Raw genomic sequence first — 13,823 nt, forward strand, 5'->3', positions numbered from 1 at the left:
TGGGTATTGGTGATTGCTATGGGCCTCCAGGCTATTGGAGCTCTAATGACTGCTGATAGATGGACATTGTACTCGTGTTGGCGCTCTTGACTCACTGGTGATCTCTACGCTGTACTAGAGGGAGGAAGCTGGCACATAATGACACCTTTGGAGCAGTGGATCACTACTCTTTCCAGTTTGCTCCTATGGCTATACTATCCCGTTCTGGAGGACTGAAGGGTAGAGAAGAAGCTTCCATGGTCATCCTAGTCTCAGGTCTCGGTAGGTTATTCCCCCTCTGGAGATCTACTTTTGTCCCTAGTAAACATTCATTCATCCCTACTGACAATTCTTCTCACACCAGTTGAAATGTGCAGGATGGATACTGGAGGATAGTATGGTAGATGGGTGTACCATGGGCCATCTCTGCAAAGATGATAGATGGGAGGATCACACTCCAAACCTGTTACTGTAGACATTAGTAAACATTCTGGAAATGTCCAATCAGGTGATAAAGGAGGACACTATTACGATAGCGATAGTAGAAGAGTTAATCTGACGGATGAATGGTACCCTGACCCAGAAGGAACGTATAAAAAGTTCAAACATATTCCGGAATCAGGAAATATCCAAAGTATTACACACAATGATGCTCCTCAAACCCTATCCCCTAACAGTCTTCCACAGTATTCCAGTGTAACGGTCTACTACTGGTCATTGGATAGCACTTGTGCTACACCCCTCCTAATTCAACTCGGAACAGGAGATACAGACAAATACTATAAACATGCTGGTATTGAAGATACTTGGAGTAAGGATAAAGAGGCAAATGTAAGTCTCAGGGAGGAACTTAACAAACAAAACTGTGGTAGAAACAAGGCTCACATTATAGATATTTCACAGAAGAGAACTAGTTCTTATAATTGTCCAAGTTGTGGTTATAAACGGAAAATTCAAACCAATTATCAAAGCAGTTCAGATTTTACTTACTGTGCACATTCTATTACTGGTGATTCTCATTCTTCTGGATCCCTCTCAATCTCTGGGTTTATAGATAGTAGAAATTGGCAAGTTGGACTTCCGTCTATTAAGGATATTTCGGTCATAACCATAAATTTTATCTCAAACACTAATACCCCTATTGTAATTAATTATAACAAAGGTGGAGAGAAATATTTCAAGAGAAACACTAAAACTAGTAATTCCTGGGTTGCAGTTCCCAAGGGTCAAGAGTCTAACCTTCTAAATGATCGGAATTATTACCCCAAAATTACTCCTTATATATCTAGTAAAGCTAAAACATACACTGATGAAGGTACTGGTATAAGTATAACAGTGCGGAATAGTCCAATAGGTGATGGCTACTGGAAATTTGAACATTCTCTCGTGGGCGGTCTCTTTACAGTTGAGAGTGTTGTGCATGATAGTACTCCACTTGAGGGTATAGAATCTTCTCCTGATACCCATCTAGAGAGTATCTCATCCTATTACTGTGGAAACACTCCTACGGATCTACCTAAGCTTCTCCTTGTTGAACTGTCTATAAAGACTAGTGATAAAACCACATACAAGTACTATTGCGGAGATAAGAAAAATGCACCTTCATGGTCAAAATATCCCGGATCTGATGGAACTACTCAACTAAGGGGTGCCCCTCTAAAGACTGAACTTGATAGGCTAAGGAAGATACATTTTCCAGATACTGGACTTTCAACAGGAGCTAAAGCAGGGATTGGCATTACAAGTGTAGGCGCTGGTGGAGGCATCATCTGTCTTGGAATATGGAAGGGCCCTGCTCTAATTGCACGACTAATCACTCGCATGTAAAATATAGTCCATACTCTAAGTAGACAGTACTAGTACCAAGAGATACTCCCCTCTAGACTACTCTCTTGTTGGTATACTGGAATGTAAGACTTATGCTCACTTGTAATATGCCAAAATCTATCAGTTGCTATCTCATCATGGTTTTCTCATCCTTTTGTTATTCTAGTTCCACTGTATTCCTTAGGCTCCTATACTGCGTATACTCGCCCATTCATAGCTCACATTATACTCACTACGTTCGCATAATACACATTCATTCAGGGTTTAAAGAATCGCAATGAGTGATATTAAAAGTCTGGACGAGGAGTTAATGTCGCTCCAGGGAATGACCGACGCGAATCCCGGGGCTGACGACGTTGATATGGAGGAGAATGAGGACGTGGACAAGAGATCAGTCTACGTCGGAAACGTCGATTATTCCACAAAACCCCAAGAGCTACAAGAGTTCTTCAAGTCTTCTGGTCAAATTAATAGAATTACAATCATGGTGGACAAGTGGACAGGACACCCCAAGGGCTATGCCTATATCGAATTCTCTAGCGAAGACGCCGTGAATAATGCGGTCATGCTAAATGAGTCGCTATTCAAGGAAAGGATTATCAAGGTGAGTTAATGTCCATAGCGAAGCGGAGGACAATCCGAACGTAGTGAGGATGAGTTACTAGAGCGACTAACAGGAGCTTTATGGCGAACAGAGTGAGCCTAAGGAAGAAGAGTAGGATTAAGGTCATTACTGGAGTACAACGGAAGGAAGAAAGACCTACCGACGTCAGAGACTAGGTAGTATATCACTATGGAATGAGTGTAACGAATGGGCGACCAACGGGAGCTTAAAGAAGACTGATGGAGACTCTATTAGCCTAGTGAGTAGAGAAGATGTGGCGAGTATACAGAGTATAGGAGCATAAGCGACCAACGGGAGCCTGTGTATTCATCAACAACAATGACCCTAATCCTACTCTTTCTGAGGCTCCCTTCATGCTACGCATTACGCGGGCATCATTCCTCCTTACAGTGGGACATTGTTCCCATACTGGCGTATGGTCACTCATTCGCTCATGCTCACTACTCTGTAGTTCACATTAACATCATAGGTCACTCCAAAGCGCAAGAACATTCCGGGACTCGGCCGAAAGAGACCTACCGGAAGATCCAGGGGTAGAGGACGCTCTTTTAACAGGTATGTTGAATGCTCAGTATCCGAATGAAAGGAGTATATATCCCGAAGAATGAGGGATGCGAGCTACAGAGTAGTGAGCAGGAGGAAGTACAGCAACTATACGCCAGTATAAGAGCTATGACGAGCTGTAAACAGCGAGTTGAGATGCTCATTCATCTAGTGAACACTGTGAATACACGGGCTCATATACTGAAGTATATTCGCTAGAGCTCCTTTCAGTCGCTCTGGCTCCTACTCCGTAGGATACTCCCTTCGGCTAAAGCCTTTGGTCGTCCATTCATTCCGCTACGCTCCATTCACATTCTATAGGGGTGGAAGGTACTATTCACGCCGCGGGTTCAACCGCGAGGGATACGGAAAGCCATACTAGATTAAGCCCAATTTGTTGCTGTTATATGTACCCATCATTGCTGCTGCTACTACTAGTGGAGCGTGCCACTCCGCTGGGGGCTCCATACACCGTGGAATCTTCGGTAAGGACAGTGTCTAGGGTCCACCAGCACATTCCCTGGGCTCCATTGCCTCTTTAGTTCCAGAAATGTCCACACACTCTTTTTTATCATAGCTAGAATGTCCTTCCAAAGTCCAGAATTGAGCATTCCTTCCTTCAGTCGCAAGAATCTGGCGAATATACAGGCTCCCGTCGGTCGTCCAGTCGTACTTGGAGAGTGGAGAATCCTCTCTTCCTTAAGCTCCCAGGGGTCGCTGCAGAGCTCCTGCTAGTCGCTCTGGCTCACTACGTTCGCCATTGCTCACTACTCCGTAGTTCGCACTCTTCATTCTTCGGGACCTGCCATTCCTGATGTGTAGCGGACAGGACGTGAACACACACCCCATTGGAAGGTTGTGGAATCTCGCTGTTCATTGCTATTTCTGCATCTGTGTCCTCACTCACCTTAAAACTACACACTTTGAAGCGCGTAAGTACACTCCTCGGTGCGCCCTGGGCATGTTTTTCGGACGTTTTGTCGTCTAGACCAAATTTGCGCCAGCTTACGCTAACACACACATATCCTGAGATATCCCACGCTTTGCTCTTCTTTGGCCCTTGGATTCCACGGGGCGTCCCAGGCCTCGTCTCGAGGCCCCGAACGAGTGTGTGTGAATTTTCGGAAGAAGAAATTCATTTTGGCACATTTTTTCTCTTGTTTTATAGGGCAATTTCAGCACATTTACGGAGAAATTTCCTCCGAATCGCTCCGCCGCTTTTCTCCTCTCGACGGACTCGCGAGCCTTGCGTCCTCCTGGAGCTCTGCGACGTCGTTCTTGGCTGCGCACTGCAGAGGGTAAACTGCATTAAAGCTACAGGGAAGCTGCGCCCGCGTCACAGCTGTTTGGCCAACGCCGCCGCTCGTCTGTCTGGGCACCTTGGTGCTCCGAATGCAACTCGGCATGTCTGGTAAGTTTTAACTTTTTGGAAGCTGAGAACAACCCAGCGCTGATTTTTTGTTTTGTCATTTAATTTGCCTAGTCGACCGAGTCCTGGAGCGCTCACACACTGTCTAGGCCTTTTCCCCTCCCCTAGACGAAATTCTCCAGACAGCATCACTTTTAAATTAACGGTAATCCACGCAGGGCAGAGCTAAACTGCCGGTCTTTAAACACACACTGCGTCGTCAGGCTGCTTGACTTGGCCCGGATAGGTGGTACTTGGTGGACCCTCATACTCCTTCCAGTAGAGACACTACTGTCTTGTAGACAGGATAGACTTATGACGGGAGCGCGTCCGGCTGTTCCCTGCGGGGATTCTGGGATGGCTGCAGCCTCGGATGCCTTGGTTATCAGCAAGGCCAAGATCTGCTCCAGTGTCCTGCAGGATGTCAAGGGAGGGCGCTACGAGTTCCCCGGTAAAAAGAGGCTTTGCCTGCCCATTCCGCTCGGGAAGGAGCACAAGAAAGCGCGCAAAAGTGTCCCCGTTGGGGACTTTTGGAGTCGAGTTGATTCTCGAAATATTCCCATTGACGGGATGCTCAAAGAGTATATCGAATCTGCCCCGCTCTCCATCCAAAAGGCTGAGCGGAAGCCCACCAAACAAGAGAGGATTGTCGAAAAAATGCACAGTCTTACAGAGGCAGAGTTGGAATCCATTTATCCAAACTATGGCATCATCACCACCTGCGTTGCCGATTATTCGTACAAGACCACGCCCTTTGGTGACGTCTATTACTCACCGAGGTTTCAAGATGAAAAGTATATCTATCGCTATGTCATACTCACCAGAGGTGTCAAGACCGAAGCCTATCGCATACTCAAAAACTGCGGGACATTTCTACTCACCGAACAACAAATTATACGCGAACTCGCAATCGATTTGTCACCCGGATGGGAGCATTTTATGCTCTTTCGGAATAAGCTAGATGAGTTGATACTCCGAAGGAGGATCGGAACTTAAGTTTTGTATTTGTAGTATACGAACGTAATGCGTAGCATGGAGTGAGTATACAAACTCTAGCAAGAGTATCCTACGGAGTAGGTATGACTGCTAGGTCCAGATGACCCTAGGGAATCTGGAAGTCGTGCCGCCATCTCTAGATGGTGGTAGACGAGTGTTCTATTGGCACTGTAAAGTGACAAGAGAACAGGAGTATGAGCGAGTTCACCGTAAGGTGGATGAGCTCAAGCGACTGAAAGGAGCTCTTTCTATCAGTAGGATTAAGGTCATTACTGGAGTGCAACGGAAGGACGAATGACCTACCGACGTCAAAGACTAGGGAATGAACGTGGCGAGTATACGCAGTATAGGAGCTTGTGTATTCGTCGTTAGATGAAGGAATGGTCTATTATGAGATACCTGACATCAATTCCCATTCCAGTAGACTCTTTAGAGATTCTCATTCTACTAGTGAAGCTAGGAGAACGACTGAAGGAAGGATAGAGTGATGATTTGCCATTATGAGATTCTCAGCGTCGGATAGTATCGTCCATACACTGGGAATGTATGAGTTCTCTAGTGGTCATACGAGAGGAATAGATAGCCCATGATCTGCATGCATAACTGTCTGGTCATAGCTACTAAGGGCGAAGAAATGGACTCGGTGGAAGTTGTATCTACTAAAGATTGTATTGATAGTTGTTCATCTTGTTCTGTGGATAGTCTCTCTGACGGTGAGCTGGTTGTGAGGGAGGATGAATGAGTGAACTAATAGTGGACGTACAGAACAAATGTAGAAGTAATAAAAGATGTAAGTGCCAAGGGAACAAAAGATATGTCTCTGTGAGGGCAGGGATAATAAAAGGGACAGATTTTGGATACTGTACCCATGAAATTGACTCACAACATACCAGGGATATTAAAATCTCAAATGTATTCTGGCAAAATGTTGAGCTCGAGAGAATAGGGTTTTCCAATTTGTTTGAATCTTCAGTATTTGTGACAGTATTTTACAATAAAACTTATGACTATGATCATAATGCAATAAAGAAGCCTCTCCTCATAAGATCTAAAGATGCCGGTAGAAAGACTCATTGGTATCAGAACGTTGGAGGTTATGCTAATAAAAGATGGCAACGGATTAACACTGAGGCATTATCTGGAGGATACCCCGAAGAGGACGAATATACTCAAAATGATAAATTTGAGAAGAAGCTAAAGGTACTTTCGTGTAGATTGTTTGTTTCTCATAGGATCCACATAGACTTTAATAAGGGTGATAACTATGAAATTACGTGTGAAATATGCGGTGATAAACTGAAAATAAATGTTAAGCGAGATAAAGCTGACAAAGCTCCAGGATATACAAAGTACAATTATAGTGGTACGTTTTCTGAGAATGCTATCCTTGTTTACGATGGAAGGCAACTCACCTTTCAGAAACGGTTAAGATATAAGACGGGTTATTATCTCCCAATTCCTCTTGATAGGGAGAATTTTAATGGACTATCTGCCTATTACTGGAAGGAAGACAACCAGAAGAAAAATCCTCTATTGATAGAATTTTCTGGTGATAATGGTTATTCATACTGGATTGAAAATATTAGTATTGCTGGAAAAGATGGTAACTACAAACATGATAAATGGAGGGCATTATCGTGGCAAAATAGTTCTCCCGCAGACCTTAAGAAACGACTAGATGTTCTGAATTGTATTTACAATAATGTTGTACAGATTGATGTTGGAAATCCAGAAGATTGTCATTCTAAGCACTATAAACATAGTAAGAGAGTATATTATTTATATAGTGAGGAATATGCTACACATCCAGTAGTCTTTTCCTACAAATATTTATCTTCTTTTGGTCGTGATAAACCATATAATATATCTGAAATTTACGCAGAGGGTAGAATTCAACAATTTACAAATGGATTGCCATTTAAGAACGTTAGAAGATTTACTGCATTTGTATCTCCATGCTTTGATAAGAAACCATTTCTCTTATGTGTAGAATCTGTTTTAAATACAAAAGAGATCAATTGTGTGTGGTACAAGAGGAAACCGGGAAATACATGGGAGCACTATACTGAGTTTTCTGGTAAGCCTAGCGATTTTAAACTTAGGCTTGGAGGTGTATTAAAAGATGCTAAAAGTAAATTAAACATAGGAGACTGTGATGTAATCACTAGTGCAGACGGTATAAGGCTTGATATTAAAGAATCACCAAAGAATAATCTGTCCAATCATACTTACCAGGGTGAATATGGTCCAAATAAAAAGGTTTCCATATTTGTGACGAAATCTGAAGAGGGTCTTGTACCAGGCTTCATTAGAAATTCTCATAAACCTTCTACTAAGAGTGGTATATTCGTTTTAAATAGAACATTAAAAGATGACAGTAAAATAGGAGTAACAGTATCATCGAACACCAAAATCCCAAATGTCAAAGATTTCTTTGTATATTTCTGGAACGCAAGTCCAGATGTACCAATATTACTTGGAGTTATCACAAAAGATAATGAAGAAAAGACTACATACTATGGAACACTAATCAAAACTTGGGGTCCAGGTCAGGTAGCTGGTATGAATGAACAAGAAGCAATAGATCATCAAAATTGTCAAAAGAACCAAGCTATTCCTATTGAACTGAATAAACCAGACAGTTTTGAATCGTTTTTTCCAGGTACAATAAAATCTAGTTGCCTAAAGAATAAGTCTGTAAAGCTCTCTACACCTAAACCGGATATTCCCCAAGGAGCTAAAAAGGACTATAAAGTAGAATCCTACGATATTAATCCTGTTAACACAAAGATATCTAGGATTACCTATAATAACCAGCCTACTGACATTATTACTACGAATGATGTTATCTCCAATTTGAGGATCTACAAGTGGAAAGATGGTCCAGAGGATACACCTCTACTTGTTGAGTTTGTAAAGCCTGCTGGAGGCTCTATATTTTTTGAGAATCTTGGTAAAACTCCAGAATATAAGGAATGGAAAAGAGTTCCTAGGACAGAAGCAGACCATTTTTACAGTGACAATCCACCAAAACTCACAGACAAATTTATAGATAAGCTAAATGAGGTTAATTGTAGAGTAAATGGACTTGTTCAATTGGATATCTCACAAACTGGTTCTAAATATTGCCACGGTATTTACGCTGGACATGAGAAGAAGATAAGTGTCTCCAAGGAAAATAAAGATAGATACTCTGGTTTTATTGGTTATGAACATACTCCAACTAGAGGTCAGAGTATCCTCAAAGTATCATCAATATACAATGGGAAGGATAAACAGGAATTAGGTGACTTTAACATACCTAAAGAGGTCTCAAAAGTTACTGTTTATTTCCCGACTTGTAATGGAGGAACACCCATAGCTATTCGTATCAAACAAACCAAATTTCCTGAACAATGGCTCAAGAGAAAAGTCACTAGGGGAGAATGGGAAGTCGATAGAGGATTTGAAAATAAAAGTGATGAAGACGTTGAGACTGCTCTAGAGAGTGTAAAGGGGGCTATTGATGATGCATGTAACAATCCGCTTCCACATCCAAGATTTACTGCTCCACAATTTCCTTATATTCCCCCAGGATCCGTAAATCCTGTATCACCTGTGCATGACAATGATAACGATGATAATCTTAGTTTTAAGGATATGGTCGAGGATATTGCAGTTACGGAGCAAGAAGAACAAAATGACGATGGTATTGTAATGCAAGAGGAATATGAAGATGAAGGAGTAACGGAGGCCCAAAATAAAGCCACCTTTATGACTTCTCATGTTACTGTGGATGATGTTCAAGTAAATGTTAATGGTACTCGCCCTTCTCTTGGTATTCCTACCGGGCTTAAGTCTACCTCTGTTAACACTTTTCTTAGTCTTTCTATTGACATAGAAAAGGGTATCTCCGAGAAATTAGACACCGGAGAGTATGGAGATGTAACTGGGAAAGTTAGATTGGAAAGGGATGAGAAACCGGAAGAATCTGGATTTTACATGTTCATACATGACTCACCGTATGGACGACCATTCAAGGTTAAAAATATTCAATACGGAAAAAAGGATATATCACTACAAGATATAGGATTAGAGAAAGATGAGGAAATTGTTCATCTTGCTGTATGGTACTGGAAAGATACAGCTGCAGATATGGCAAATCCACTCCTCATAGAAATATTAAAGGAAAATGGAGATTATATATATAGGTTCAACAATGGTCCTGGATGGAAACAGCTTTATGAACAATATCAGAAGAAAAATTCTGAACTAGTAGGTGAGGATCTTGAGCAGGAACTTGATAATCTCAACTGTTATCTCAACAAAGCGGTTATCATTAATCTTACAGAGAACCATTCTGAGAAACATACCAGTGGTAATAATACGTATTGTTGCAAGTACCATAATGGTCCTAGTTCTGGCAAAGGAAAGGTAACTGTTACTAGCGGTTCAGTTACTGCTCAGGGTAAGAGTAATAATCCTATTACCTATTACAAACATGATATTTCTGCCGGAAGTAGCAAGCTTGTAAAAATTAAGTACTACAAAAATAGTGATACTAAGACCCCTAGGAAGAGAATAAAGCTTGGTGACCTTAACTTACCTACAAAAGACTCAGTCACAGTCTATGTTTTCTATTGTGGAGGAAACCCTGTTCTTATTTATTTGGATTATAGTGGGCAGGATGGTGTTAAAGGATGGTACCAGAAAGACAAGACTAATGACAATAAACCATGGAAAAGCGTTTTGATTGGAGTTACTGATCCAAATAATATCAAGGACTGTAAGGATAAATTCAATGAACTTGTTAAGGTACTAAGTTTGTTTGGATGCAGCGGTTATAAAGATTGTTCTGACACTGCTACTAGCCAAAAGGCTCAAATATCAGTACAAACAGATCTTGGAGTAACCATAAATCTTAAACACAAGTATGGAGATTACTATGGAAATTCTACCAAAAAGAAGCGAATTAATGTGGTTAAATACTACCAAGGTAATGAGTTCCATAAATATATCCACACATTAACATCATCAAAGCTTGAAAAAATAGAAGATGATGAAGGTAGTCCTATAAATGGAGTTAAAGGAGATAATGTCGCATCAGTTACAGCTTATTACTGGCAGCATGATAAGGGCGGTGGTCAGACACATAGTAGGGTTCTCCTAGTGGAAGTAGCACAGAATGACAGTTCTATTGGAAGCGAATATTCCTATTATGTTAAGAGGAATGGTAATTGGAGTGATTATGATCTTAAAGGATCTCCTGGAGGTCCCACTAAGGAGGAATTAGACTTGCTCAATTGTGAGATTAACGATGTAGTTCAAATAGATGTTATGAAAACGAGTGACTATTGTCATAATGGAAACGATCATATGCCAACTAAAGTCAAGGTCAGTGAGATATCAGACGCATCTAAACTTGGAAATTATAGAGCTTTTGAACATAGTCCATCTAATGGACCATTCATAATATCTGAATTCAAGAAAGGTAATGATTACATAACGCTTGACAGTTTGGAACCTGATCTCCCCCTTAGAAATACAAACAGAGTTATTGTTTATTTCTGCATGAGTGATTTTGGAGACCCATTGCTTGTACATCTACCCAGTGTTAATCAAGGAAAAGGATGGTTCCAAAAGCCTACTGATGACACTAATGATTGGAAACCTGTTACTAGCCTGAATGGCAAGAATAAAAATGACTCTGACTATGACGCAATAGTAAATTTCCTGGACACCATAAACAGCCCCTGTAAACCACCAGAAGTAACTATAGATATTTATAGCAGATCGGTAATTAGACACTCTACCATTCATGGGAACCCTTTCACTATGGAAGTTAAAAACGACCAACGAAATATAAATGGTTTTACTGAGTATGTTCACACCATACATGGGAGAACAAAAGGATACTTCACTGTTAAGGAGTTTCATTACAACTATGAAAGGGTTGAGGGTAAGTTAGGAAGTACAGAAAAAGTTACTCATGTATCAGTATTTTATTGGAACTCTCTAGAGGAATCTAATAAGAGTGGGAACACAAGAGGTAGACCATTACTTCTGAAGATTATAAAGAACAGGAAATCACCGCTTTACTATGAGAATACTAATTCTAAGGGGAACACTAATTGGCAACATACTGTTGTGTATCCAGAGAATCTCCAAAAGAAACTCCATCTCCTAAACTGTAAACTTAACAATGCAGTGGTCATAGATGTAAGTAAGCAGGATGAATCTTATGACGCTTGTGATATTAAGTCCATTGATCCTTCTCATGGTGATAGAATGCAAGTTTCTGAAAATCAGTCTACTTCTGACAGAAGACTTGGAAGTTATGAAGTTTACACTCACAAACTTAGGACTCCTCTTGGAAGCAAGTTTCATATAGTATCTTTTAAGAATGATAAAACACCTCTAACTGGAATTTCTGCAAGTTATACTACTCCCATTCTAGACGTGGACCAGGTCAAGGTCTACTTTTGCTTAAAGGATAGAGATAAGCCTCTACTGATATACATAGATTCTCAAACCCGTATTTCTCAGAACAAGTGGTACAAGAATGAGGATACTGCTACTCATATTGGTAAATGGGAAAAAGAAGCATCTGATTTATCTAGAACTTATGGCCCCGACAAACATGACAACATTCTCACTGTTCTTGACAGTCTACAGAGTTCATGTAAACCTCCCTCTGTTATCATTGATATATCGCAGAAAGTTTCTTCTATGTATCCGTATCCTGGTAACTATATGGTATATCAAGAGCGAATAAATCTGGAACTCCAGCCAAATTATCCTGGATCAAATAGCCCTCCAGAATATTACAACCTCTATGAGCATACCGTGGATAGTAGGACTAACAGTTACTTTACACTCTCTGGTCTTGTATACGGAACAGGACATGATATTCAACTAGATGATAGCTCTCGGTTCATTCCCATGCACAATGTAACCTCTGTTTCTGTGTATTATTGGCAACATCTTAAAACTGGTGGAAAACCTTTACTTATGAAGATTACAACTACTACAAGCAAGAGTAAACCTAATAGTAACACAGAAGATAAGTGGTTCGAAAATACTAGCAATAATAATTTAACATGGAAGGAAGTTGAAAAACCTTGTCCCCAATCTCAACTATCTACATATCCAGCTTTTCTCCAAAAGAAACTCCATCTTCTTAACTGCCGACTTAACAATGCAGTTATAATAGATGTAAGCAAGATACCAGTTGATGATACTAATGGTGTAGAGAATAAATACGATTCTTGTATTGATACCGATGTCGATTCGGATCATGGGAAAAGACTTAAGGTTACCAATGTCACTCCAGAGAGAGATGAACTTGCCACCTACAAAGCCTATGAACATTCCATTATAGACTCTAATGATGGAGAAAAGTTTCACATAGTTGGATTTACGGGTCCTTCCACTGGACCTATAACTCTTCCAAGTAGTCACGGTAATGGCCGAGGAACCCCTGATAAACCCATCCTGAATGTTGAGAAGCTAATAATTTATGTTTGCCAGCAGGAACTCACAAAACCTCTTCTCATATACTACGTTACTGATGGTGATAATCATAACTGGTACAAGAACAATAGCTCCGATACTGATAATGGTGACTGGATACCTGCTGAACATGGTTTATCCGACACTGACCCAGGTTCCTATGAAAAGATCCTCCAAGTACTCAAGAGTCTTAATAGTAGTTGTAATACTCCTCAATCTGCTACTGAAGCTCCTACTCCTACTGCTCCTCAACCTCCTGGTCCTGCCGCTCTTGCTGCTGAATCTGTTGGTATTACCGCTATTCTCACCGGATTAGGCTCTACCTCTGGTACTCTTGCTGGAGCTGGTGGCCTTACTGGACTTGGTTGGTGGGCATTTAAACGTTCTAGGGGAGATCCTTGGGTTAGACAGATTTAGGAGGCTATGGAGATATTAGCTTGAGTAGTTGGTCTTAATTTGTTGGTTTGTTTTTGTTTCATGTTAGTTGTTTCTGTACTCTTGTTGGGTAGTTTACTCTCTTCTTTAGGTTGACCACTGCATGTTCTTTGTCTCCTATATTACTTCTTCTAGTTGTATCTTCATCACCCTTGCATGCCTTGGATATCTTCTTTCTTGACGTATTTCTACGCTTAACACAATGGTTCTTTAACATTCTATCTACTCATTCCAGTCATCTAAACACTCTAAGAATGAGAGTAATGCACAGCATGAAGGGAGTTTTATGGAAGGAGGAGCATCAACTCCAGACTAGGCAGTGAACATAGCGATTTCTCATCATAATTCAATGGATCAGAATGATGGATTCGTATTCAGACTTGTACAGTCTCTATACTGAGTATCTAGCAATCACTCTTAGCTTTGTTCATTCCATCGTGATATATTCTCTCATTCATCCTCATTCTAGAGACTCCCTACGCTCGTCCAGTGGTACACTTGTGGCGTCTCCAAAAGAGA

The 13,823-nt window shown here is 40.9% G+C and overlaps 4 protein-coding genes across 4 annotated transcripts; all 4 read left to right on the forward strand.

Moving 5' to 3' along the window:
• Nucleotides 1–420: 420 nt before the first annotated feature.
• Nucleotides 421–1,806, forward strand: BEWA_046280 (hypothetical protein; the record flags this gene model as incomplete). Its single annotated transcript, XM_004831559.1, has 1 exon — nt 421–1,806. The coding sequence occupies one exon, from the start codon at nt 421–423 to the stop codon at nt 1,804–1,806; it is 1,386 nt and encodes a 461-aa protein (XP_004831616.1).
• A 277-nt stretch (nt 1,807–2,083) lies between these two features.
• On the forward strand, nt 2,084–3,014 carry BEWA_046290 (conserved hypothetical protein; the record flags this gene model as incomplete). Its single annotated transcript, XM_004831560.1, has 2 exons — nt 2,084–2,410; nt 2,901–3,014. 2 exons carry the CDS (start codon nt 2,084–2,086, stop codon nt 3,012–3,014), a joined length of 441 nt encoding a protein of 146 aa, XP_004831617.1.
• Nucleotides 3,015–4,402: 1,388 nt separating this feature from the next.
• Nucleotides 4,403–5,375, forward strand: BEWA_046300 (hypothetical protein). Its single transcript, XM_004831561.1, has one exon. It carries the CDS (start codon nt 4,756–4,758, stop codon nt 5,341–5,343), a length of 588 nt encoding a protein of 195 aa, XP_004831618.1. The 5' UTR covers nt 4,403–4,755; the 3' UTR covers nt 5,344–5,375.
• A 741-nt stretch (nt 5,376–6,116) lies between these two features.
• BEWA_046310 (hypothetical protein) lies at nt 6,117–13,286 on the forward strand (the record flags this gene model as incomplete). The annotated part of the gene is made up of 1 exon (XM_004831562.1): nt 6,117–13,286. The coding sequence occupies one exon, from the start codon at nt 6,117–6,119 to the stop codon at nt 13,284–13,286; it is 7,170 nt and encodes a 2,389-aa protein (XP_004831619.1).
• Nucleotides 13,287–13,823: the final 537 nt, after the last annotated feature.

Source organism: Theileria equi, assembly GCF_000342415.1.
Source record: "Theileria equi strain WA chromosome 4 map unlocalized gcontig_1105316255041, whole genome shotgun sequence".
NCBI classification, from domain to species: domain Eukaryota; phylum Apicomplexa; class Aconoidasida; order Piroplasmida; family Theileriidae; genus Theileria; species Theileria equi.

Coding starts and splice junctions, on each gene's coding strand:
- BEWA_046300 (XM_004831561.1), top strand. CDS start 4,756: ATGCCTTGGTTATCAGCAAGGCCAAGATCTGCTCCAGTGTCCTGCAGG.